General features: G+C 42.4%; 1 protein-coding gene across 7 annotated transcripts in view; it reads right to left on the reverse strand.

Moving 5' to 3' along the window:
- LOC119970655 (muscle M-line assembly protein unc-89-like) overlaps window positions 1-26,994 on the reverse strand; it is a 102,911-nt gene that overhangs the window by 55,425 nt on the left and 20,492 nt on the right. For 2 of the 7 annotated variants that reach the window (XM_038805622.1, XM_038805625.1), the window contains exons 2-5: window positions 19,743-19,876; window positions 10,756-10,898; window positions 9,937-10,143; window positions 2,350-2,528 (exon numbers count right to left, since the gene is read on the reverse strand). In XM_038805622.1, coding sequence (XP_038661550.1) covers window positions 2,350-2,528; window positions 9,937-10,143; window positions 10,756-10,898; window positions 19,743-19,876 — 663 coding nt within the window. Of the gene's footprint in view, window positions 1-2,349; window positions 2,529-9,936; window positions 10,144-10,755; window positions 10,899-11,174; window positions 13,609-19,742; window positions 19,877-26,994 lie in introns of those variants that run through there. The other 5 variants (XM_038805627.1, XM_038805626.1, XM_038805623.1 and 2 more) reach the window with 5 other exon arrangements.

Consider the following 26,994-nt stretch of genomic DNA (forward strand, 5'->3'; position numbering starts at 1 on the left):
TTTAGATGTCAGGGCTCCGGCTGCCAAACTATGAAGAGGGTTAGCCCAACTCGAGAAAGACTTCCAAACAAGATGACAACAAGGGAAGTGCTTCAAAGACACTCTGAAGGCTTACCTGAAGAAATGCAACATAGACATCAACAACTGGGAGACCCTTGCTCACAAGAGACCTACTTGGAGGAACCACCTGATTGAAGGGACACAATTCTTCGAGGACTCCTAACGGCAAGAGGGTGCTGCATTCTTGGAAATTATGTCTTTCAGTCAAGATGTTAAATGAACACCTGTTAAGTCTACGTGTCTAACTTAAAACCATAAAAGCGCGTGTTCATAAATTTTTCCCCAGGCTCGATGGGGTAAAATTCCACTTGGTGAAGGCACAGAACAACCAGCAATGGATTGGCTGTTGATTATGCCCCTGCCCGATTTTCCTCTCCACTGAAAGCAAACCACCTTTAAAAAAAAAAATTCCAATTAATGGGGCAATTTTGCATGGCCAATCCACCTACCCTGCACATCTTTGGGTTGTGGGGGTGAGATCCACACAGACACGGGGAGAATGTACAAACTCCACATAGACAGTGTCCCGGGCCTGAACCCGGGTCCTCGGCGCCGTGATGCTGCAGTGCTAACCTCTGCGTCGGCCTAAAACCACCCTTTTTATGCCCCTGAAGTTGAATTTTACTTCTGCATAGTTGTGGCAGCTTCCATTTAATAGCAGCCAGTTGATGAAATGATCCTTAGTTCTAACTTTCTATTGGTCCTGAGTCCCGTCTACCATTTGCAAAATGTAATACTCCCTTGACCAGTTCTATCTCACACAAAGTGCAAACGGCAACAAACAAATAAAAAAATTAATAATTCTAAACTACAAAATATAAAACATCACTTAGCAACAGTAAATAAACGTATGCCATAGCAGAGATACTTGCAAAAGCACAATGCAGCATTGAAAAAAATTTGCTGTCTAGATTTTAACCCCATAATAATAACAATAAGAACATAAGCACCAGGAGCAGGAGTAGGCCATCTGGCCCTTCAATGAGGTGATGGCAGATCTTCTGCGGACTCAGCTCCACTTTCCCGCCCGAACACCATAATCCTTTATTCTTCAAAAAACTATTTATCTTTATCTTGAAAACATTTAATGAAGGAGCCTCAACTGCTTCACTGGTCAAGGAATTCCAAAACTTCACAACCCTTTGGGTGAAGAGGTTCCTCCTAAGCTCAGTCCTAAATGTACTTCCCCTCATTTTGATGCTATGCCCCCTAGTTCTGCTTTCACCTGTCAGTGGAAACAACCTCCCGCATCTATCCTATCTGAATGAAATGAAATGAAATGAATGAATTAAATGAAATGAATGAATGAAAATCGCTTATTGTCACAAGTAGGCTTCAAATGAAGTAACTGTGAAAAGCCCCTAGTCGCCACATTCCGGCGCCTGTTCGGGGAGGCTGTTACGGGAATTGAACCGTGCTGCTGGCTTGCCTGGGTCTGCTTTCAAAGCCAGCGATTTAGCCCTGTGCTAAACAGCCCCTATAAACAAGAGGAAAGGTTGCACCGAGACCTGAACTCGGATTGCTGGATTCAGAGCCCAGAGGGCTCACCATTACACCATGGAACCCCATTTATTCCCTTCATAATTTTATACGCTTCTATAAGATCCCCCCCGCACCCTTCTAAATTCCAACGAGTACAGTCCCAGTCTACTCAACATCTTTATTGTCACAAGTAGTCTTCATTAACACTGCAATTAAGCTACTGTGAAAAGCCCCTAGTTGCCACATTCCGGTGCCTTTTCAGGTACACAGCGGGAGAATTCAGAATGTCCAAATTGCCTAACAGCATGTCTTTCGGGACTTGTGGGAGGAAATTGGAGGAAACACATGCAGACACAGGGAGAATGTGCAGACTCCGCACAGACAGTGGCCCAAGCGGGAGTCAAACCCAGGACCCTGGCACTGTGAGGCAACAGTGCTAACCACTGTGCTACAGTGCTGTCCATTGGATATTTATTGTAATCATTGAGGATCATCTTCAATTTTGAACTTTATGATGGAATGAACTGTTAATACTTTTGCTTCCTGTTTGTCAGATGCAGCAATCTTTTCACTTTGCACCTGCCATTCCCAGTTCTGCAAATCTGATTTTCTGTGAGCTATTTTATTTGAAATCTAACATCCTATAACACAACAAAAGATGAAAATTATAAGGAGGAGGAACATCTGTAAAAAATCAAGGGGCAAGTTAAAGAGTGTTTGATACTCTATTTCTGGATTGATAATACACTTTTGGTAAACAGCTGGTTCTTATTTTAAAATCAATAATCTAAGTAACCAAAAACTTACTTTAAAGGTCTGTCCCCAAACATGGCTCCATTGAAGGCCAAGGCTCGTAGTACAGAAGGTTGCTCAGCAAATTCAACGAAGGCAAATCGAGTTGGCTGTGTCTCATCTCCTGCCATACGTACAAACTTCACCTCACCAACCTGGCTGAAAAATTCTAGTAGCTGATCTGCTGTCGTAGTCTTCAAAGAAAAATGAAAGCAATATAATTACTGCCAATGTTAAGAGAACAATGGACCCATCATTATTCATAATGTTGCACATATAAGGGTTCATTCTGCACTAATCCTGCAATCCCAGTCCAGAATATGGAGCACTGCTCAGCTGTTCTAATAATAATAATAATCGCTTATTGTCACACATAGGCCTCAATGAAGTTACTGTGAAAAGACCCTAGTCGCCATATTGCGGCGCCTGTTCGGGGAGGCCGGTATGGGAATTGAACCTGCATTGCTGGTCTTGTTGTGAATTACAAGCCAGCTGTTTAGCTCACTGTGCTGAACCAGCCCTGAATAATAATATTTTATTGTCACAAGTATGAAGTTACTGTGAAAAGTCCCTAGTCGCCACATTCCGGCGCCTGTTCGGGTAAGCTAGTACGGTAATTGAACCCGCGCTGCTGGCCTTGTTCTGCATCACAAACCAGCTGTCTAGCCCACTGAGCTAAACCAGCCCCATACCTCGGAAGAGTGACACAAAAGTGATGTAGACTTACAGATAGACTTGGTTAATCAAAGCTGGATATTGGGCTGAAGGAGATTACTCGAGCCTCAATGCTGGGACCAGTGACATTCATAATTTACAGAAACTATCAGGAATCAATCAACAATTTCAAAATGTCCGGTCAACACAAAATCATTTGGCCAGAGAAATGGGTGGGTGGAGGAGGAGAGAAAGATGTACTTAATGAGATTAAACACAGGAGGACATTAATAAACTTGAACAATGGTTGCATAATTGGCAAATAAATATCAATATAGGTAACTATGATGTAGTAACAGGAGCAGAGCAATCTGGAGTAAATATACACCAACGATTCCAGTTTGACAAGGGAGTCAAAGGCTAGGCAAGAAAGTAGAGTGGAGGCCACAAGTCAATCAGCCATGATCCTATCAAATGGCAGAGCAGGCTCGGGGAGCCAAACAGCCGGCTCCTGCGCCTAATTGTTCACATATATGCTCATACGACTAGATGTAGTTTAATAGGGGCATTAGAAAAGAGAAAGCAATGAGATCAATTTCTCCAAGGCTCAAATTGAGAAGCAAAGTAAAAGTTGTACAGACTGCAGTTAGATCACACTTGGGAGTATTGTGAGCTGTTCTGGTCTCCATATTATATAAACAATTGAGGTACTGGAGAGGTAGAAAAAGGTTTACTAGAATGATACCAGAACCGAAAAGTTATATATATATTAGGAAACACTGAACAGGCTGAGGTCTTTTTCTCCAGGTTGAGGGGATAATTTTATAGATGATTCTATTATAAAAATATTGAGACAAAACATTTCCACTTAAGGAAGAGGCTAGAACTAGAGAACATAAACATAAGATAGTTACTAATAAATCGAAGAAGGAATTTGGGAAATCTTCTTTGTCCAAGTGTTGTGAATGTGGACCTCACTACCACACTTCATAGTTCAGGCAACTAACCTAGGTACATTTAAGGGGAAGCTAAATAAACATGCATCAGAGAAAGGAAAAGAAAGATATGTTCATGGGTTAGATGAAGATGGGTGAGAGGAGTTTTATATATAGAACAAACGAATTCAGCAGGGGGATGGGTACCCGAATTGTAGCTCCAGTGTACAGGAGAGTAGTGAGCTCATGAGTAAGGTTTCAAGGTCGCAGGAGTGTACCGGCAGGCAGGAAGGTGGTTTGAAATGTGTCTACTTCAATGCCAGGAGCATACGGAATAAGGTGGGTGAACTTGCAGCATGGGTTGGTACCTGGGACTTTGACATTGTGGCCATTTCAGAGACATGGATAGAGCAGGGACAGGAATGGTTGTTGCGGGTTCCGGGGTTTAGATGTTTCAGTAAGCTCAGGGGTGGTGGTAAAAGAGCGGGAGGTGTGGCATTGTTAGCCAAGGACAGTATTACGGTGGCAGAAAGGACGTTTGATGAGGACTCGTCTACTGAGGTAGTATGGGCTGAGGTTAGAAACAGGAAAGGAGAGGTTACCCTGTTGGGAATTTTCTGTAGGCCTCCGAAAAGTTCCAGAGATGTAGAGGAAAAGATTGCAAAGATGATTCTGGATAGGACCGAAAGTAACAGGGTAGTTGTTATGGGGGACTTTAACTTTCCAAATATTGACTGGAAACGCTATAGTTCAAGTACTTTAGATGGGTCCGTTTTTGTCCATTGTGTGCAGGAGGGTTGTCTGACACAGTATGTAGATTGGCCAACAAGAGGCGAGGCCACATTGGATTTGGTACTGGGTAATGAACCAGGACAGGTGTTAGATTTGGAGGTAGGTGAGCACTTTGGTGATAGTGACTACAATTCGGTTACGTTTACTTTAGCGATGGAAAGGGATAGGTATATACCGCAGGTCAAGAGTTATAGCTGGGGGAAAGGCAATTATGATGTGATTAGGCAAGACTTAGGATGCATAGGATGGGGAAGAAAACTGCAGGGGATGGGCACAATTGAAATGTGGAGCTCGTTCAAGGAACAGCTACTGCGTGTCCTTGATAAGTATGTACCTGTCAGGTAGGGAGGAAGTGGTCGAGCGAGGGAACCGTGATTTATAAAGCAGTTGAAACACTTGTCAAGAGGAAGGAGGCTTATGTAAAGATGAGACGTGAAGGTTCAGTTAGGGCACTAAAGAGTTACAAGTTAGCCAGGAAGGACTTAAAGAGAGAGCTAAGAACAGCCAGGAGGGGACATGAGAAGTCCTTGGCAAGTAGGATCAAGGAAAACCCTAAAGCTTTCTATAGGTATGTCAGGAATAAAAGAATGACTAGGGGAAGAGTAGGGCCAGTCAAGGACAGTAGTGGGAAGTTGTGCGTGGAGTCCGAGGAGATAGGAGAGGCGCTAAATGAATATGTTTCGGCAGTATTCACACAAGAAACAGAAAATGTTGTCGAGGAGAATACTGAGATACAGGCCACTAGGGTAGACGGGATTGAGGTTCATAACGAGGAGGTGTTAGCAATTCTGGAAAGTGTGAAAATAGATAAGTCCCCTGGGCTGGATGGGATTTACCTAGGATTCTCTGGGAAGCTAGGGAGAAGATTGCAGAGCCTTTGGCTTTGATCTTATGTCGTCATTGTCGACAGGAATAGTGCCAGAAGACTGGAGGATAGCAAATGTTGTCCTCTTGTTCACGAAGGGGAGTATAGACAACCCCGGTAACTATAGACCAGTGAGCCGTACTTCTGTTGTGGGCAAAGTCTTGGAAAGGATTATAAGAGATAGGATTTATAATCATCTAGAAAGGAATAATTTGATTACTTTGTTTTGTGAAGGGTAGGTCGTGCCTCACAAACCTTATTGAGTTCTTTGAGCAGGTGACCAAACAGGTGGACGAAGGCAAAGCAGTTGATGTGGTGTATATGGATTTCAGTAAAGCGTTTGATCAGGTTCCCCACAGTAGGTTATTGCAGATACGGCTAATACGGAGGCATGGGATTGAGGGTGATTTAGCGGTTTGGATCAGAAATCGGCTAGCTGTAAGAAGACAGAGGGTGGTGGTTGATGGGAAATGTTCAGACTGGAGTTCAGTTATTAGTGGTGTACCACAAGGATCTGTTTTGGGGCCACTGCTGTTTGTTATTTTTATAAACGACCTGGAGGTGGGCGTAGAAGGATGGGTGAGTAAATCTGTGGATGACACTAAAGTCGGTGGAGTTGTGGACAGTGCGGAAGGATGTTGCAGGTTACAGAGGGACATAGATAAGCTGCAGAGCTTGGCTGTGAAGTGGCAAATGGAGTTTAATGCAGAAAAGTGTGAGGTGATTCATTTTGGAAGGAGTAACAGGAATACAGAGTACTGGGCTAATTGTAAGATTCTTGGTAGTGTGGATGAGCAGAAAGATCCCGGTGTCCATGTACATAGATCCCTGAACGTTGCCACCCAGGTTGATAGGGTTGTTAAGAAGGCGTACATTGTGTTAGCTTTTATTGGGAGAGGGATTGAGTTTCGGAGCCATGAGGTTATGTTGCAGCTGTACAAAACTCTGGTGCGGCCGCATTTGGAGTATTGCGTGTAGTTCTGGTCGCCGCATTATAGGAAGGATGTGGAAGCATTGGAAAGGGTACAGAGGAGATTTACCAGGCTGTTGCCTGATATGGAGGGAAGATCTTATGAGGAAAGGCTGAGGGATTTGAGGCTGTTTTCGTTAGAGAGAAGAAGATTGAGAGGTCACTTAATAGAGGCATACAAGATGATCGGAGGATTAAATAGGGTGGACAGAGGGCAGCACGGTGGCCTAGTGGTTAGCACAACCGCCTCATGGCGCTGAGGTCCCAGGTTCGATCCCGGCTCTGGGTCACTATCCGTGTGGAGTTTGCATATTCTCCCCGTGTCTGCGTGGGTTTCGCCCCCACAACCCAAAAATGTGCAGAGTAGGTGGATTGGCCACGCTAAATTGCCCCTTAATTGGAAAAAATAATTGGGTAATCTAAATTTATATAAAAAAAAAAAAAATAGGGTGGACCGTGAGAGCCTTTTTCCTCAGATGGTGATGGCTAGCACAGGGGACAGCTTTAAATTGAGGGGCGATAGATATAGGACAGATGTCAGAGGTAGGTTCTTTACTCAGAGAGTAGTAAGGGCGTGGAATGCCCTGCCTGCAACAGTAGTGGACTTGCCAACATTAAGGGCATTTAAATGGTCATTGGGTAAACATATGGATGATAGTGGAATAGTGTAAATGGGCTTTAGATTGGTTTCACAGGTCGGCTTAACATCGAGGGGCGAAGGGCCTGTACTGCGCTGTAATGTTCTATGTTCTAAACATTGACATGACTTCTGGGTTGAATCCCTTTTCTGTGCTGTAAATACTATGTAATAAGTAGGTACAAGGTCACAAAACGATTTATACACCCAGCCGTCCCACATAAACTTGATTTCTCAGATACCCCAGAAATGTTTTTTGCATTGATAATTGGAAATTTCACCACAACCATCTCAAGGGCATCAGGAATAGGCAGCAAATGCTAGCCTTACCAGTGATGTCCATCCCACGAATGCGTTTGTGGCAAGTGCTTATTAATACATTTATAGAATTCTGCTTGCATAGTTTGACAGAAACCGAGTTTTGAAGATTGTTGGATCCTTAAGCTTATTTTATTTTCTGAATCTAGCACTAGCCGTGTGCTGGGCATGTATGTGTAAATGTAAATCGCTTATTGTCACGAGTAGGCTTCAATGAAGTTACTGTGAAAAGACGCTAGTCGCCACATTCCGGCGCCTGTCTGGGGAGGCTGGTACGGGAAGTGTGTAGCGTGTCTAGAATGCAGCAACCATACACTTACATTACGAGGAGCTACATTAGTTTTATTAATTTATTTCTTGAAATTCAGTACATGAAAAAAAGCCAATGGTGGGTATGGAAAGGAATTATGGCACATGGAGTGTAATCACTAATGCTGAAAAATTCACACAACAGTATTACAGCCACATTCCAGGCATTTGCTGGTACCCTTCTCCATAAAACAGCCTGGAGAAGCTGCGGTTGTTCACCTGAAGAAGCAAGGCTCAGACGTTTAGGAGTGTTCCGATTGGAAGAAAGGTAGACAATGGAGGACACAGATTTTAAATGATTGGCAAGAGAACCTGCGACGACATAAGGAAACATGTTTCAATGAAATGAATGGCTCAGGTCTGGAATGCGGTGCCTGGGAGGGCAATGGAGGCAGATTTAATTGTCGCTTTCAAAAGGAAATTAGATCAGTGCCTGAAGAAAATATTTGCAGGGCCGAGGAAAGAGCAGTGAAGTGGAGGTAGTTAAATTGCTCTTGGAGAGAGCCGACATAGGCTTGATGGGCCAAATGGCCTCCTGTGCTGTAATCATTATATATTATAATTGCTCTAAATTAACTTAGACCTGCTACTTCTGAAGCTCTTATGCATATAAATGAGCCCTTACCTCTTCCATTACTTCCCATTGAGGTTCGCTAAATCTGGCTTCTATCCTTCAGCAGTGATACCGCAGCCATGTCTCGCTGCTTCCATTTTCAACACTGTTGACAAGTCTTTTCACCCAGTCAACCTGCATGGCACCATTCTTTTGCGGTTCAATTTTGATCTGTCCCAACGCATTTACTAAAGTTTTACTTCCTCTGCCCCACATGGCAGCTTATGGTACAACGCTAGAGTCTCTTTCTCGTTTCTCTCCTATTCATTAATTGTACACAACTTTCAACAAGTGTAGTCACCCTTGTCTACAGTTAACACCTAACTCCATGTCTCCATTAATGCAGTAACAGCCTTGGAGATATCCTAGTCAGCTCTCAACAGTGGCTAAGAGACTGGACCAGGCCCACAACTTTTTAAAGTTTTAAGACGGTGTGGATAAATCGATTTATTCCAGGAGTGATAATATAAGAAATAGGGCTTGGTCAAGCTTTCAATGTTCTTTTGCAAAGGGACTAATTTACCACCTTCCCATTTTCAAAAGCTTTCCAAAAGTGTCTCTGTAACTACGCCTTTGAACTACCTCCTCGAAATCATGATTACATATCCTCAATTCACATGTCTTAAAGAGATAATGGCCTGGATTTTATGATCGGTGGTGAAGCAAAAGCACTCGCTGCTGACCTCAAATAAAACCACCAATTAAGATTTAGCAAGCTCTGTGGCATGGACTCTCTCTTTCTTGACTGCAATTTAAATTGAGTGCCAATTCATGAGATGTCGGATATATAGCTGCAGTGATGTCAGCAGTTAGAGTAAGCAGGCAATCATGTCGAATTATTCTTATAAACAGCAGAGCAGAAAGCTAAATGGAGTGAATCCCTTTACTTTTATTTTCAATGTTCACTTAGCAAAATAAATTATTTATGATTGTAATTAATATTGAAGCTAAAATGAAGGAAACAAGCTTTTTTAAACCGGTGGATTTTTAAATTATCATGAAGAAATTTTAATTTCCACAAATACAAATTAGCTTTTCAGTACTAGTAAGTGTGTTTAGACATAATTACGAAGTACATAAGTTGTTAAAAGTCCAGTTACACCACATTCAACACGCAGTACGGTTTCAACGTTTTTTACAGTGAGAGTAACTGCAGAGTGTAAGCTTTTGTCAGTTCAAAGATTTCCCACAGATTGCAGTCTGGGGAGACCTCAACAGTGCAAACTACAGAGAAGCCCAGAAACACTGGCGACAAATTCTGGACTTCCACACCGAACTCCCAAAACTCAGTTTCAATGGAGTATTGACAGTGGATGCTGACAGTTTCGCTATCGCTGCCACTGGAAATTCTAGGCTAATGTAAAATCAAGCTCCGATGTACATAATTTCAATCTAGAATTTGAAACAATTGTACCAGTTCATTTAAATTCTCAGTGGCAGAAAATGTTTTAAGAGGAAGGGAAGAATTTAAAAACTTGACAGTTCTGTCAACATAAATCAACAAGTTACCTGCGAGTTCAAATTTCCAACATAAATGGTTCTTCTGATTTCTTCAATCTTGGTCGGGTCCACATTTCCCATTGTTGGAGGTTGAGAGTTTAATCCTAATGCTGTAAGAGCAGGGTCAAGTCCAGCTTGTAGTGCTCCCAGTGTAGTAAAAGGGACAGAAGCAACAACAGCTCCCATTGTACTCGTAACTGCCTCAACTGTAGTAATCTGTCAAAAAAATGTAATTTGGATTAGTCGACAAAATCTTTTAATTTTAATTTTAGAACAACCATTTCCTTTCAAAATGTGCTATATCCTTACATTCAGAATGTATACGTGAACTTACAAGTGAAAACCAACAGAGCTCAACAGGGAGATTATTAGGAGAGGTGACCATTAGCTTGCTCCAAGATATCGGTTGAATGATGGCCTTAAAAGTGTGAGAGGGAGGTCAAGGGATTTAGGCAGTGAATTCTGGAGCATGGGCCAATGATGGGCTGGAGAGAAGTGGGGAAGGGTTCTGTATTCACGTTCCCCAATCCAAATTCTCATTTGTTCGGCATAAGATCACCTTTCATTCCATCAAGCTGCATTCCTGTTCCAACTCAGCCGATGGCTGCCAAGTTCTTTGCTTCCAATGCTCACTAACTAGTTCTCCCTCACAGGCTGCTGCCCATATCTCTTTAACAAGTTTAACACTAAATTTTATAAAGAAAACGCATTGGCCATCCAGTTGTTAGTCATATATTACACCTGTATAAATATATTTCATATATTATACTTGTCAATTACAGTTCAGTGAAAGCATAAATGTATTGTAAATATGAAGGAATGCTTTACAGGCACATGAAACTTCAAAACGCCACATACGGAAGCAAGGGGATTTGAAGTTGGGATTGGGAGCAACCCTGCACCAGACAGCAATCCTGTAGAAGTGGCAGGAGCCAAAAGGGACACGGCTTTGGCTTCATCTGGGATTTTACCTGTGAAAGAAACAAAACAATTACTTAGGATAATGGAATCAAGTAAAATAAAGAGTTTCTTTTCCCATCTCAAAAGCACAGATTGACTAATCTGAGAGCTCACTTCTAGATCCTTCCAAAAACATACAACTTAAAGATGTCTTTTTAACCTACTCTGTAATAAAATTAAAATAAAATGCAAAACTGTCAAAACTGTAAGCAACCATATATTACAGGAAAAGTTGTTTTAATAATTAAAAATGTAGACAATAATTTAACACTTTGAGCTATGGTCACCTGTACTTGAAACTTATTGGTCATGTACCATACGATATCAAGCATGGACGCTTTCCCCAGGCGATCACTCTCAGTGTTCGAAAGTTGTGTTACACACGACAACCGTTCATGTTGGCTGCATCACTACTAGCACACAGAACATCAGATACAGAAAAGAAGAACATTTTTTAAAATTCTTTTTTTTAGTCCCCAATAAAATGACATAGCCAAAATCGAAGAACTGATTTTTAAAAATTAAAAACCAGTTAACAGTTGCAGCAAGACACCATAATTGTTTACTTATGAGATTATAATGTTTCACGTAATTCAATTTGCCCTGGATACCATGATAAATTACAGCTCTAAAATTTCACATCTGTTTACTTTGCCTATGGAAAAATAATATATGTGCATCAGCACAAATCATTTTACAGTCAACTGATCGCCAGTCACTGTACTAAAAAACTGGGATGGGGTTGGGCAGGGATGGCAGCTCAAAACGCATGCAGCCCTTCTGTAGCTGAAGTGCCTCTTTGATGAAGTACTTAACTGTCCTTCCTTTCTTCTTGACCCAGGTAACCTATAGCTAATTTGTAGCATCGATTAGGATTAGTTTTCATGTTTCGCTGCTAAGATGAAATGGTATCCTTTTAAGGTTACTGCTAAATTATTCTATGTGGAAAAGTGGAATAAACTAGACAAACACTAAATTAAGCTTCTGTAGATCAGTGACGTTGCAATTTTTTGATTCCTGCTGTAGGTAGAAGCCAGATTGTCACGGTCAGAAAGACTACCAGGAAATAACTGGCTTTGACTTAATATTTCTGACCATTTTGAGGTGTGATGAAAAGAGTTAAACACAAGAATTTCACATCCCTTTGGTAATTAATTAATTTTATCCAGCAGGGGTGCTGGAACAAAGTTTTTGAACAACCACATTGTCCTGCAATCTCCAAAGGGGAAGACAACAAGGAGGGTGGGAGAGTAGGTGGGTTGTGAAACTGCGGCTCCTGCCACAAGCACATCCTTTTTGTTTTAGAAGCTTCTGCAGCTGAGCAAAAGCTTATTCCGCTCCCTTATTCAGCTGTGTGCTGCTCAGGTTATTAAGACTTAATTGTTGCCATTAACACTGAAAAAGAGAAATGCAAGTAATACGCAAGACTAAAATGAGAAAGACAGTGGGGGAAGAAGTACAACAAACAGTGATGAATGAGTGAGCAAATGAGAGAAAACTACAGGCAGGGACAAAATGACAGAGTGGATAAGTGTTCGAAAGTAAGGGTCAATGACCAAAAATGGAGCATAATAGAAAAGGGGAGAGGAGAAATGGAATTCAATAAACGAGAGGGTGTGAGAAGACAATTAAATCATTAGAGGTGTGCCAAGTTATACTTCCAACAATATTTGGTGTGTCACCATGTGTAGCTAAATGGTAAATGTGTTGTTAGCAAACTGGTTCATGACTTTTCTATGTTTCAGACAAACTGAATTTGTAATGAGAATATTGGAGAGATTAAGATTTTTTTTAAATTAAAATGTGCATTGTTTGTTAGCATAGAATTATTTTGATGTTCCTTTAGCTACCAAACATTGGCTATCCCTGACATAAATCATTCTGATGCATCATTGAATCCAAAAAACTGAGTATAAAGTAAGACTGGCTGTTCAAAATTCTGATACGTAGCTTCTATATTTACGGAGGATGCAGGGGAGGCCAAAGAATCTGGCATGGTAAGAAACATGCATGTTCTGTTGAACTTCATGGCTGGACCTCACTATAGTACTTTCTCATCACCGCAGTATATCTCAGGGGGTGGAAGGGATGGTGTGTGATTAAGCTATTATCCCATCATCCGCCTATTTTATTGATGCTTCAATGTGCTCTGCTGGGAGAAATGCACTGTGGCACAGTTGTTAGCACTGTTGCCTCAGCGCCAGGGACCCGGATTCAATTCCAACCTGAGTAGAGTGCTCTTTCATAGGGTCGGCGCAGACTCGATGGACAAAATGACCTCTTTCTGCATTGTAAGGATTATATGAAATGGACTCCAGTCAACCGTAACAGGATTTTGTACCACTTTCGTTTCAGTTAGCTCTGATAACATATTTGGGCTTCCTGATAATTGGTTTACCTTCTGCACACTCCTGCAAAATCAATCTACCCTACTGCGAGCCAGCTTTCCTTAAATGTACCATCAATGCTTCTTATTGAATCAAAAATACAAAAATTTAACAAATGTAGAAGGGAGGAAAATGAGTGTTAAAATTAATCGTAGGCTCCTGCAGCTTATTATACTTTGCATCTACCTATGCACCCTAACCTCTAACAGGTCGATTCACTATCGCACTGTAGCACAGTGGTTAGCACAGTTTCTTCACAGCTCCAGGGTCCCGGATTCGATTCTGGGCTTGGGTCACTGTCTGTGCGGAGTCTGCACATTCCCTCCGTGCCTGCATGGGTTTCCTCTGGGTGCTCCGGTTTCCTCCCACAGTCCAAAAATGTGCAGGTTAAGTGGATTGGCTATGCTAAATTGCCCTTGGTGTCCAAAAACAAAATGTTAGATGGGGTTACTAGGATAGCATGGAGATGTGGGCTTAGGTAGGGTGCTCTTTCCAAGGGCCGGTGCAGACTTGATGGGCCGAATGGCCTCCTTCTGCACTGTAAATGCTATGATTCTATGATTGTCTTTTTCTTGGATCAGTTTTCTATCCAACAACCAGTCAATAGGATAGTTCAGTCAGTGGCCAGAAGAAAAGCAGGCTGCAGGTGGTCGCAGTCAAGTACTCCTGGGAACAGTTCACAGCAATCAGTCGTGATGACGGTCAGTTGCCAGTCAAGAGAGGCCATGATCGAAGATGGGAGGCTGCAAAAAGCAGTTTTGCTCCCTACCCTGCAAGAGTGCTGAAAAGGCAATTATCTTGTGAAGTCAGTACTGCCCTTCTCCCTTTTATTGACCTGTTTCTTGAGCCCTGGGAAACCCACACAGCACCAACCAATTTTAAATTGGACTGCCATTTGCACCACGGGAGTCCAACTTAAATATTATCATATCAGATTACTCATCATCTCATTAAATGCTAGTGCAGACTTAACAGGCCGAATAGCCTACTTCTGCTCCTACGTCTTATGTTCCACCTCAGCTCAGCAGGACATTTGGACGTCAATGAACCTACCAGCTCAAAAATCCAGTGAGCACATGCACAGTGGGTTAAGTCATGTTTTGTGCACTTGCAAATTTAATTCCCTATCCAACCTTCTCCACCTTATAACAGGAGTTAAAAATTTGCTTTTGTTGCTCACAACACGACAACATGGTGATGTTTTGCTTCCCGCCCTGAACATCAACGGTGACAACAGCAAGCTTGTTATGACTCCGTCATGACTTTTCACATTCAAGTATTACTTAATGCAAGTGTAATTTGACGGAAGTGATAGTAAAATCCTCAGAATATGTTTTAAGATTGCACTTTGCTCAGATACCAGCCACCTTTAACAACCCTTGTGCCTTTGGAGGCCTGGGAAGAATTTCCCAGAATTTTCCACAAATTTGCCCAAGTTTGTCTTTTCTTTCCCATAGGATTGTTTTACTAAGAATGGGTGTAGCTAATTGGATGGTACATGAAGGCTATGTCATGTCTGAATGCATCAGACTGGAAAGGACCAGCTGGCTTTTGCCATTTGTTTTTATGTAAAAACAAAACACACCAAATTACTGATGCCACCTTTAGCTTACTGAACTTACTGTGAGCAGCAACACCATGTATGAATTTCAGTGAACAAGACATGGAAGTTAACTACAAGACATACAAATAATCAGCCTCTAGCTATTGTAATAAACAATATGTACCTTGTGGTTATTATAATTGGCTCAGAATTTTAAGACCAAAAAATGCTTTAACATTAGTTCAACCTAATTCAACTACTTACTAAAAACAATCAGTAAAAGAGATAACTTAATAAACAAATGCACCATGTGATTTGGTAGTCATGCAGACTTGGAAGATCTCAGTTTAATTTCCAGCTTGTGCTGACCACAGATAGGCCAAAACAAGGGGACGGAGCTACAACTTATCATTCTACCCTTCAAATAGTGGAGAAGAAAATTAGTTAGGGTTTACATTTCCAATCACTGCGGTCTGTAACCATAAATGTGGGTATTGGATGAGGATAAAATTCTCCCATTGTTCAAAAGACAACTGACAACTAATGAAAGGTTATCAAACTGAAACGGTAACTCTTTCTCTCTTCACATGCCTGTCCTGCTAAAGAATTCCAGTAATTTCTGTTTTTATTAACCAGGTGATACTTATCAGAATGCACGCATAAAAAAGAGGTTTTGAGTAAGGAGCCAAAGAGCTATTGGCATCCAAGAAAACTGCAAACTAACTCAAATCATCGCCTATGGATTGGAAAAAATTGTCAAAGCTTAGGTTAAAAAATAGAAATGCACAGTTTCAGGCAAAGAGAACAAATGCTTCCAACCACTTGGACTATATTTGAGGACCGTATAAATTATAACTTTATAAAAGGATATATCACTCGCTTTTACACGCAATTTTTTTACGTGCTTTAACATTCAAATAGTACCTGAAGCCACTAGCGAACAAGTTAAAAACTTGGGGAGGAAAATGTTGATGGTCATGAAGTACCCTGCACTTTCATGTTATCAAATGCAAACTCTGATTTGTACCACACAATAAACTTATTTTAATAAAGGCACGGTGCAGGGCAGGAAAAGAGGATAACTAAATACTTTCATACTTTTAAATGCACAAGAGTGCCAGTGTGCTGTCACTATATAAGAATACAGGGGGAAAAAGTTTGCATTATATTAATTTTTGTACACAATTTGGTTAAAATACTGCACATTAAAGCACCACTGGTTTTTAATCATGGAGTAAAAAAGTATAACAGCAGATTGGAAGGTCATGTGTGGTATAAAACAGATTTTGTTTTGCTATAGCCACTATCCATTATCTACATGATATAATTACATTGTTTCCAAAAATATTTCTCATTAACGTACAGGAATATGCACAAACATACAGCTATCATTCACCAAAATAAAACAAGAGATATCACTGCAGCAATCACAAAAAGTGTGATGGAAGCAGTTAGAGAATTGCATCATATATCAATTTAAATTTCAATGCCTTACAAAAGCTCTCAAATAATTGCTGAATATTTTTAAACATGATATCATGGTATAATGCAAATCTTAAGTAACAGTCGCATAATTTATCTTGGCTGCTTAGATAAAATGATATAATTATAAGCTACTATATCTAAAAAGAACTCCACTCCCCAATACATACATACATACACACACACAGACACGCACATCAGGAACTGATTTATTAAAACAGTATCTTAATTAGAGAACATTTATAAAGAACACAGTACAAAAACAGAAAGGTTAAAATGCTTAAAGAGATGTATACAAGGGACAAATAAAAAAATAAAGACAGGGTATCCATCTTGGAAGATGTCGACGGGCAGCCTCCAGTCATTATTCCCCCCGTGAAGGTTTTGCTTGGTGTCAGCATTAGTGGCATGGCAAACAATGCCTACAGTAGGCAAGTGCACAGGTCTGCCTTCGCCAGTCTAGTCATCTACTAATGCACACACATCACAGAGAAAACATACAAAACCAAATTAATATTGGTACTGGGATTCCATCCACCATTAAATATGGTTAATAAAGAAAAATCTTATATTAATTAGGACATATTTCAAATTACTTGAAAACATGATTATACCTGCAGGAAAAGAACCAGCCACTGTTTTGGCTTATATACGTGATAATGCAGCCACTTGTACTTAACAATCCATTAACACAAAACCAACTTTTTGGAATTGGAATGGAACAGTTGCCAACATACACTAAAGGAATTTTAAAATGGCTCAGATGACTTTTTACTGCACAGATTCAATTTTTTTATGTCTGTACATTGAGCAAAAACTTGTTTGCTCCAAGGGGATTGTAAATTCCATTATCATTATTCAAATGGCACATAAAGTCACAAGCTATGAATTTTAATACGTGATGACCAAAGCACAAATTTAAAATAAGAGATATATCAAGAAATCAGACCTTTACTAAGTTCTATACAGTAAGAATCAGATCTTTAACACGGGTTGTTTAATATAAGTTCCAAATAAGCATTTTAAAATCAAACTTTACATGCCATGACACCTTTCTCAGTTCATACAATACCGTTGGTAGAACAGCACTGCATTATTCGTTGCCCAACATAATTATGTATATTATAAAGTAGCTCCACAGAATACTTTCAAAAGCATACCTTAAAAAAATTATCATACCTATGAATTTCAACTTAAAAAGATGCAAGAACAAAATCTTGGTGTGGACTTTCTACTGGGATTTTTTGTAATAGATCATTTAGGTTTTATGGCATGAAATCAGCATGGAACAAAACAGTTAAAATTTCGGTAGGATGTTAAAACTTCCGACAGTAACATTAAATCCTGGCTACGCTAGCTAATACATTTCTACAGTCAGTTAGTAGGACCTATTAGCAATTAGCATTATTTATAATTTAAAGTGTCTGCATGGAAATCTATTAATTTTTATTAATGATACCGATGATAAAATATAATTTATATGTTGATATCTTGGTTGCTCATTTCTTTAACATGGGTGCCTAAATCTGTGTGTTCCAATTCTGTGGACCCATGCATGTCAGAAATCAGGATTACAATTATTTTCACATGTTAGTGCAGACTTGATGGGCCGATGGGCCTCACCTGCACTGTGCGATTCTAAGTGTGGACCTTGGCAGCAGGGAGCACAGTATCAGCTACACGGTACTTTCAAGAGCACAATGATAATTCATCAGCCTTAAAAATATTTACTCAAGAGTAAATCAAATACAAAAATTAAATCTAAAGATTTGTTTCAAAGCCATCTTCTGTATACTGGGACAAAATTAAGATATTGGTCCAGAACATGCAGTAATAACAACGCTGTCAGCGATGCTATCATTACTGTGTAAAACTGACAGCAACATCTGGCGTCTATACATGCATAGTTAAATTTGAAGGTTGCTGTCAATAATACCCTGTTCCTCCACAGGATATGTTGTTGCAGTCTTCAGGTGCAATCAACACAATTGGTAATTTCACACCCTCAACATTTTGCACGCTATTTGTGCTGCAAGAAATGTTGGAAATGTTCAGCCTTGTCGAATGAAATGTAATTGGACCGTTACAAAGTTTTTAAAATGTTATTTCATGATTATGTTGAATATTTATTTCACTTTCTGTAAAATGATTTAAAAATCAAACTATTCAGGCTTTTTACTTCTTGGTTTTCTGTCAGAAATTTTCAATCTGACTGGTTTATTAGATTGCTTGATGATTTCACTGTTACAGGGTGTCAAAAATCCCCGAAAGATTACTCCGCATTAAAAAACTAATTGGAAGAGGGGAAATCAATGCTATGGCGCCTACTAAATCTTTGTGGGCAGCTTTTATTCAAGGAGCATTTGCAGGAGACAACATTCACCAGAAAGAAACCACTCTCTCATCGTAGACCCCATTGTTCATCAACCAAATTTTGCTCTTTCACAGCAATAGTGGGCCCTTTTAAACCAAAACCTCTGTGTAGCTACCCAACATCAGAAAGGATAACAAGACCATCCAGGCTGCAACTGTGGTGCAGTCTAAATGATGACTCACTTTGCTGAGGAGTGCCTGTTGACGAACCTTAAAGATGGGTTTAAAGAACTCTATCGAGCAACTTACCTGCTTATTGCTTGGCTCTGTGTCTATGCAACACTAAATAAATAATTATTTCGGCCAGCAGCAAGCACTGACCTTGCAGCACTGACTGCAAAATCCAGGTTAATGTTTTTGTCATGTTGTCTTTATGAAATCTTGCAATATTACTTTTTTGCAATATGATCAGTTGCAGACAGACCTACCAACAAATCTTGTGCTACATTGCACAAACTTTGTGTTGTTTGACATAGCCCAATAGGCAAGCACAACCTTTTGCAAAATATTTTAGCAAGACTAAAATTGGTAGGCTAGTTAGATTACAAGAACAAATTAAAACCATAGTTAACTGATGTGCACAAATGATTGATGGACCACAATGCAAAGTTAGTAATGAATGCTTTATATGGGTGGATGCAATTCATCTATCTGCTCTTAACTTATCTGTTAATCAATTTAAAATCACTAGATTAACATCTTTGCTAAAATAATGGAATACATTAATTACTAATTTTGCACAGTACAATTTCTGGCCCAAGCCTCCTTTTATATTTGGTTCCAATTCCATTTGGCTCCAATTCCATTGCTTCTCAACATCAAGGAACAATTTTTCCTGTCATGAATTTCGAGCTGTGCCTTTAATGCAATACTCAGATGTCCACAAAACAGGCCCACTGCTTAGCACAGTAATACACATTCCAGGCAATGGAATAACCGGTGTTAAATAAATATCACCGTCCACCATCAAGAATCCTTAGAAAACTCTTTCCCTCAGCTAAGAAATGGATGTACATTAAAATAATAGTCAAGAGAGCTGATAAATTTTCAACAAAGCCTTAAATACCTACCTTCGCGGAAGGGTACAACTATCAGGCCTCTGTCTATAAAAACCACGTTTGTTAGATGCTGGGCCACACCAACACTCACAGGATCGTGATATTTAATGTAACATACCCTTGACGAAACTGGGATAGGCGAATTGCTGCAAGAAAAACATCAGAATAAATTCATTAGGTTTAAATTGCAATGATGTTACATCATATTCTTCAAAATCACAGTAACAATTACCATTTCTATAGCAAAACATTTCAAGACATTTTCCAAGATGCTGGACAGTAAGCAGGAAGGAAAATGGGAAATTTGTAACTAGGAGAGGATGGAAGCACAATTGAATGGGCAGCAGAAAGGAAGGTGCCACGGTCGGGACATTGAGACAGGGTGTTCCAAGCAGTAAGGCTGAAGTGGCTTTTTCGAAACTGAATTTCTGGATGTAGGCATCATTAGCAAGTCAGCATATATAGCCAGACTCTGGTGTCCAGAGAAGATAGTGATGCACTTCTTGAAGTGATTTGATACAAACAAATGGCTTTTTAGGCTACTTCAGAAGGTAATTCAAGTCAACTATGTTAATGTACGATTGCAATCACATATAGATTAGGCTGGATAAGGTGGGAGGTTTCCTTCCTTAAAGAAATTTGGTGAACCAGTTGGTCAAAATGCCAAATAGGATTAGAACTTTTATTCTCTGGATTATTATACATTAACACAACCATTACAGTACCACAACTAGTTGATAAACTACTTGTGAATAGGAGAGCAGAGGGAGCATGACACCAAGTAGGATAGCGTCAGAAGAGTGGAATGCTGGTACACAGTCACATAGCTGGAGAAAATGATGGGATACTGGTGCTGTTGTTTTGTTCGCTTAATGGGTAGCACAGTAGCTTCACAGTGGCAGGGTCCCAGGTTCGATTCCCGGCTTGATTCACTTTCTGTGCGGATTCTGCATGTTCTCCCCAAGACTGCATGGGTTTCCTCCGGGTGCTCCGGTTTCCTCCCACAAGTCCCGAAAGACATGGGGCGGAATTCTCCGCTCCCGAGAAAAATCGGGAGGGCCGTTGTGAACTCGCCGAGTTTCACAACGGCCTCGGAGGCCGCTCCTCGCCCCCTATTTTCCCCTCCCGGCGGGGCTAGGAGCGGCACTCCGTAACTCTCGGCTGCCGGGCAACGCGCCGAAAGTGACGCGACAGCGGCGCCTATGTGACGTCAGCCGCACATGCGCAGGTTTGCCAGCTGCAACCCGCGCCTGCGCAGCTGACGTCACGACGGCTCACAGCTCGAACCTGCGCATGCACGGTGGCCGTCTTTCCCCTCAGCCGCCCCGCACACGTGGCGGCTTGATCTTGCGGGGCGGCGGAGGGGAAATAGTGCGTCCGATTGAGACGCCGGCCCGACGATCGGTGGGCACCGATCGCGGGCCTGTCCCCTCCCAAGCATAGTCGTGGTGCTCATTCCCCACCAGGCCCCCTACAAGCCCCAAAACGGGCACCTCACGGTGATTTCACGACAGCAGCGACCAGGTGTGGTTGCCGCCGTCGTGAAACGGTCGCGAACGGCAGGCCGCTCGGCCCATCCGGGTCGGAGAATCGCCGGTCGCCGTGAAAAACGGCGAGCGCCGATTCTCCCGAGCAGGGGGGTGGTAGAATAACGGGGGGCGCCAGGGGGTCGTGAAATTAGTCGGGGGGTCCTCCAGCGATTCTCCCACCCGGCGTGGGGAGCAGAGAATCGCGCCCATGCTGTTAGTTAACCTGGACATTCTGAATTCTCCCTCCATGGATGCGAACAGGCGCCGAATGTGACGACGAGGGGCTTTTCACAGTAACTTCATTCCAGTGTTAATGTAAGCCTACTTGTGACAATAAAGATTATTACTATTTTTAAAATAAATTTAGAGTTCCCAATTCATTTTTTCCAATTAAGGGGCAATTTAGCGTGGCCAATCCACCTAACCGGCACATCTTTGGGTTGTGGGGGCGAAACCCATGCAAACACGGGGAGAATGTGCAAACTTCACACGGACAGTGACCCAGGGCCGTGATCGAACCTGGGACCTTGGCACCGTGAGGCCGCAGGGCTAACCCACTGCGCCATCATGCCCTCCAAAGATTATTATTATGAGTAGCATACTATGAGGCTGTATCAAATATTTGTCAGTCTTTAAAAACACCATAACTGCCAAAGAGATTTGTACATAAATACTACTTCACTAAACAGGGCCATACATTTAACTGCAAAATTCTAAGTGTGGGCTAAACTAAAGTGTGGACACTCCCCAGGGCCCAAAAACGTGACTAAGTGTCATTGATTAGCGGTGGGGAACTTGCCGGCAGAGCCAGCGGAAACTCCCTGAAAAACCCGCCACAAATTAACTTCGGAATCTTTTGGGAGAATCGTGTCCAGTGAATCAAACACTGCTGTTTTGCCGTTGGGATTTGGATTCAAAGATTTTTCTTCAGGCTGCAGAGGTGCTACATGAAATAAGTGAAATCAATTTCACGCCGCCCCCGGCGATTCTCCGACCAGGAGGGGGGGGTCGGAGAATCCAGCCCCTCATCTATTAACCTTTGCCATTTCACCCTCTCCTCCTTATCCACCTTTGCCTTAAACGATATCACTTCCCCCCTCACCACTGCCTTCAAAGCTTCCCATACCACTGCCTGCGAGACCTCACCCGTACAATTAAACCGCCTTCCTTGTGGACAGCCAGGCAACTCCTTTCTCTTTTCCAAGAGTGTTGGATCCACATATTCCACAATCACTTTTCCAATCTTATGACAAAACCATTCCCTTCTCCAACACCACATCGACCCACTGTGGCACATGGTCCGATATCGCTATTGCTGAATATTCTGACCCCTTGACCCTGGCCAACAGCAACTTCCCTACCACAAAAAAATCTATCTGCGAATAGGCCTTATGAACTGAAGAGAAGAAGGAATACTACCAGTCCCCTGGGTGCAAGAACCTCCAAGGGTCTGCAACTCCCCGCGCCCTACTATCAAAGCCCGAGTGAAACACCTGGCTAAACCAGCCCTTTCTAAGCCTCCCCGATCCTTCACCCTCAAGTGTCTCCTGCAGCATCGCGACATCTGCTTTCAAACTTTTCAAATGCGCAAGCACCCTCAACCTCTTCACTGGGCCTCCCAACACCCTCAAGTTCCACGTAACTATCCTAACAAGGATTTCTCTCTCTCTTCCCCCCCCCCCTTCCCGGCTTATCCACCATCATAATTTCGAGCCCTACCCACTGAGCCTGACCCATTGTTGACATTGAACCCCATCGCCCCCTCCCAGAATCCCCCCGACACACTCTCTCTCTCTCTCTCTCTCTCGAAGAAGAAGAAACCCCATCCCGTGTCGATCCCCTCCCTTTTCTCACCTCCGAGGCCCATTGAAACCTGTTCACCAGGCTCCAATGTCCGCAGCCCCCCCCCACCCCCAACAACACCTCCACTCACTAGCTAACTTAAGTTAGTTAGTGCCCAGTCTCAGAAAAAAAAACAATCAAATATATACTTTTCATAAAAACCTGTCGCTACTAAGTACATCAACAAAAACCTTTAACCTATATAACAGCTTGAAGTAAAAACATTATTCAAGGCTACAAACAGCAACAAAAAAACTTTAATCTCTATAATACCATGATGTAAGAACATTATTCAAAGATATAAAGAACAACAACAAATACCTCTATAACAGTATGAAGTAGGAACATTATTCAAAGTTCCATAAATGCATTTTCCCAGTCTTTACTTCCGTCCCAAGCCTTCTGCCTTCATAAATGCCTCCGCCACCTCCACTGTTTCAAAATTAAAGTCTCTGGAGTTGTAAGTCACCCTTAGCGTTGCTGGATATGCCACTCCAAAACGCACTCCACTGTTGTACAATGCCGCCTTCACTCAGCCGCTTTGCCAATTCCACCCTCAAGTCCTGATAGATACGAACCTTGGCACCAGCCCATTATACCTCACGCTCTTTGCCCAGTTAAATATCTTCTCCTTCATGTGATATCTGTGAAAACAGATCATCACTGCCCTTGGCCACTCGTTTAACTTAGGTTTAGGCCTCAGCGACCGATGAGCTTGGTCCAATTCATACCGAGATTCCCCCATTAGTTCTGCCAACATCTTGGCAAAGTACTCCGTCGGCCTCAGGCCCTCCGCCCCCTCAGGTAGGCCCACAATCCTTAAATTTTGTCAACTTGAGCGGTTCTCCATATTCTCTAGCTTAGCTCACAGCCCGCTCCAACTGCCACACACTCCGGGCTCGATGCCTCCACTCCGGCTGCCCGACATTCCCGCGGAGTTCTTCATCGGTTTTAAATTGGTTTGGTTTGGCGCCCGTCCCTTAGGCCCTAAAGTCCGAAAAAAGTCGGACCCCAATCTCACCCAATTTTCATCGAATCATAGAATCTTTACAGTGCAGAAGGAGGCCATTCAGCCCAGCGAGTCTGCACCGACCCACTGAAAGAGCACTCTACCTAGGCCTGCTCCCACGCCCTATCCTAGTCAAACCATTACCCCACCTACCCTGCACATCTTTGGACTGTGGGAGAAAATCAGAGCATCTGGAGGAAACCCACAGTCACCAAGGGTGAAATTGAACCTGGGTCCCTGGCGCTGTACGGCAACAGTCGCATAGTTACAAAACCTTGTGCAGGAAATTCTCACATGTATTAACAAATATAAAATTGTGCAAATAATGCAAGTAAAAAAGCATGGAAGTTAAAGTGAACTTTTATAAAGCTATATTCGGCCCTGTAGCCACCTGGGGTGGCCACTTCCCGATTCCAAAATGGATGCCCGCAAAGAATACAGGGAAAATTGGCCAGCCACAGGAAAACAAGCAGGTGCAAGGTTTCCTGTGTATTAAGATTTGCAGAACCCAGACAGAACCAAAACCAATAGCCATCTACATACTAATGAGCAATCCCCAGGAACAATTAGAAACATTGAATCAATCGGGACCAAGACAGACTCCCCGGCGCCAGCGGGAGCTAGGACAAAGGCAGGCCAACGGACACCTAGGGCCCACCCAACGATCAGGGAACAGCTCCAGTATTGGAGAAATCGATAGAAACGATTGGAACATGGTCCAATTAATTGGGACCAGGTCCGGGGTCCACCCACAAGGGCGCGAAACCCCTGGCGACTATAAAGTAGAGTCCCCAAGTTCAGTTCGCTCTCATGGCAGCTCTCAAAGAACTCTTGACCGTGACTCTCAGCAAGGAGAGACCTGTCTAGCAGCTGCACCAACCAAGCAAGTCTCCAGTCAACGCACGCTACAAGATAGACGCTCCTAGCGACTATTCCATACCAGCTTGAAGCCAGCAGATTCAGAACCGGACAAAGGCCATTGTTCCCCTGACCTGGTGGGCCATTTGAAAGCTAAGTACAGGCCTTCAGTAGCAGTGATAGTTTAGTAAGTAGAGTTTTATTCTTGAGTAGTGATTGACTGTGTGTATAATAAATGTGTTTTGGTTTGAAACTTACTAACTGGTATATTGAGTTATTGATCAGCACTTGGCTTTGAACCTCGTGGTGGTATCAGAAAGATACCTGGCGACTCTAGAGCAAAGGTTATTAAAACAGAGCAATTAAGTAAAGGCACACTTAGCAACAGCCCCAACTGGAACACTGTGTCCAGTTCTGGTCACTATACTTTATGAAGGGATGAAAGATTTTAGCTACTGGGCTAGGCTGGAAAAGGAAAAGAGATTGCGAGGATATTTGACAGAAGTGACCAAAATCAAGACAATTTTATATGAGATTATCAAAGAAAAGCTGCTCCCACTAACAGATGGTACAAGGGCTCGTTGGGAAATTGTGGAAAATAGATTTACAGATTTACAGCTGGCGAATGGGACTGACTGGATTTCTTTACAGAGAGTCAGATGGGTCGAAGAAGCTGTGACAGCGGACCATCAGTTCTTCAGTCCCTTGGAGTGCAGCCCCCAACATGGACACCAACATGTTCTCAACCAGCCACCAAGGGGCTGGTATAGCACAGGACTAAATCGCTGGCTTTTAAAGCAGACCAAGGCAGGCCAGCAGCACGGTTCAATTCCCGTACCAGCCTCCCCAAACAGGCGCCGGAATGTGGAGACTAGGGGCTTTTCACAGTAACTTCATTTGAAGCCTACTTCTGACAATAAGCAATTTTCATTTTCATTTCAACCTAGAATCACGGTAAATGGGATCTGTGCCACTGGGACAGTCAGAGAGGGCCTGGCAAAGTGATGGGGGAGGTAGCAATCGCTAAGGTCAGCTGGATGTTTCCACAGCGCAAACTCTTTGAGGACCACTGGATGACAGTGGCAGCAGGAAGAGACTCAATTGGCCACATAGATCAGTCATCAACTTCAAATGGTAAAAACAAAATAAAACTTTGGGCACAGAGGGAGCGAATGGCTCTCACAGTCAGTGTTGTGAGCAATCAGAATGCACCTCACTTCACTTGCCCTTGCTTTATGCGTATATCATTTTAATCATACCAGTACGAAAACAATTAAGTGGACAGAAATCAGCGGAATGTGGCAACCCTGCACATGGGTAATGATCAACAAAAAGGCACATGGGTCGCACTCAGAACCCAGAAGGGCTGCATGTGGCTCCCGGACCGCAGGTTACCCACCACTGACTTAGATCCTCAACAGCCTTTGGACAGGAATGACAACCACTACCCTCCCCATTACTGAGAGAATTCCGGGGTGTTTGGTAGATCAAGGGTGCTCTACCTTGCCTCCTGATTCTCCGATCTCCGCAGTACTCCAAACCTGGTTCCAAAGGGCCACATTAAATTCTACCCCATGACTTTTACGATGGTAAAATAAATCTGTATCACTGATCAAAATCTACTTGGGTAAAAAACTATTTTTGTGGGGTTGGGGTGGGCCAATGAACTCAAGAGGAACTTCCATTGGGTACATACAGACCACAGATAACAATACAGGACATGTGCATTTTCGACATAGCCGTCGCTTACTTCCATTATTTTCTCACTGGGATTTTATTCAGAATGTCCTTTCCTCAGCTGCTGGATGTTTGGCCTACATGACTCCATATCAAATGTGGTTGACTCAGTTCAAGGGCAATTAGGGATGGGCACGGTAAGAAGTCTTACAACACCAGGTTAAAGTCCAATAGGTTTGTTTCAAACACGAGCTTTCGGAACACTGCTCCTTCCTCAGGGGAATAGAGAGGTGTGTTCCAGAAACATTTATATAGACAAAGTCAAAGATGCCAGACAATGCTTGGAATG

Source organism: Scyliorhinus canicula, chromosome 8 (genome assembly GCF_902713615.1).
Source record: "Scyliorhinus canicula chromosome 8, sScyCan1.1, whole genome shotgun sequence".
In the NCBI taxonomy this organism is placed as follows: Eukaryota; Metazoa; Chordata; class Chondrichthyes; order Carcharhiniformes; family Scyliorhinidae; genus Scyliorhinus; species Scyliorhinus canicula.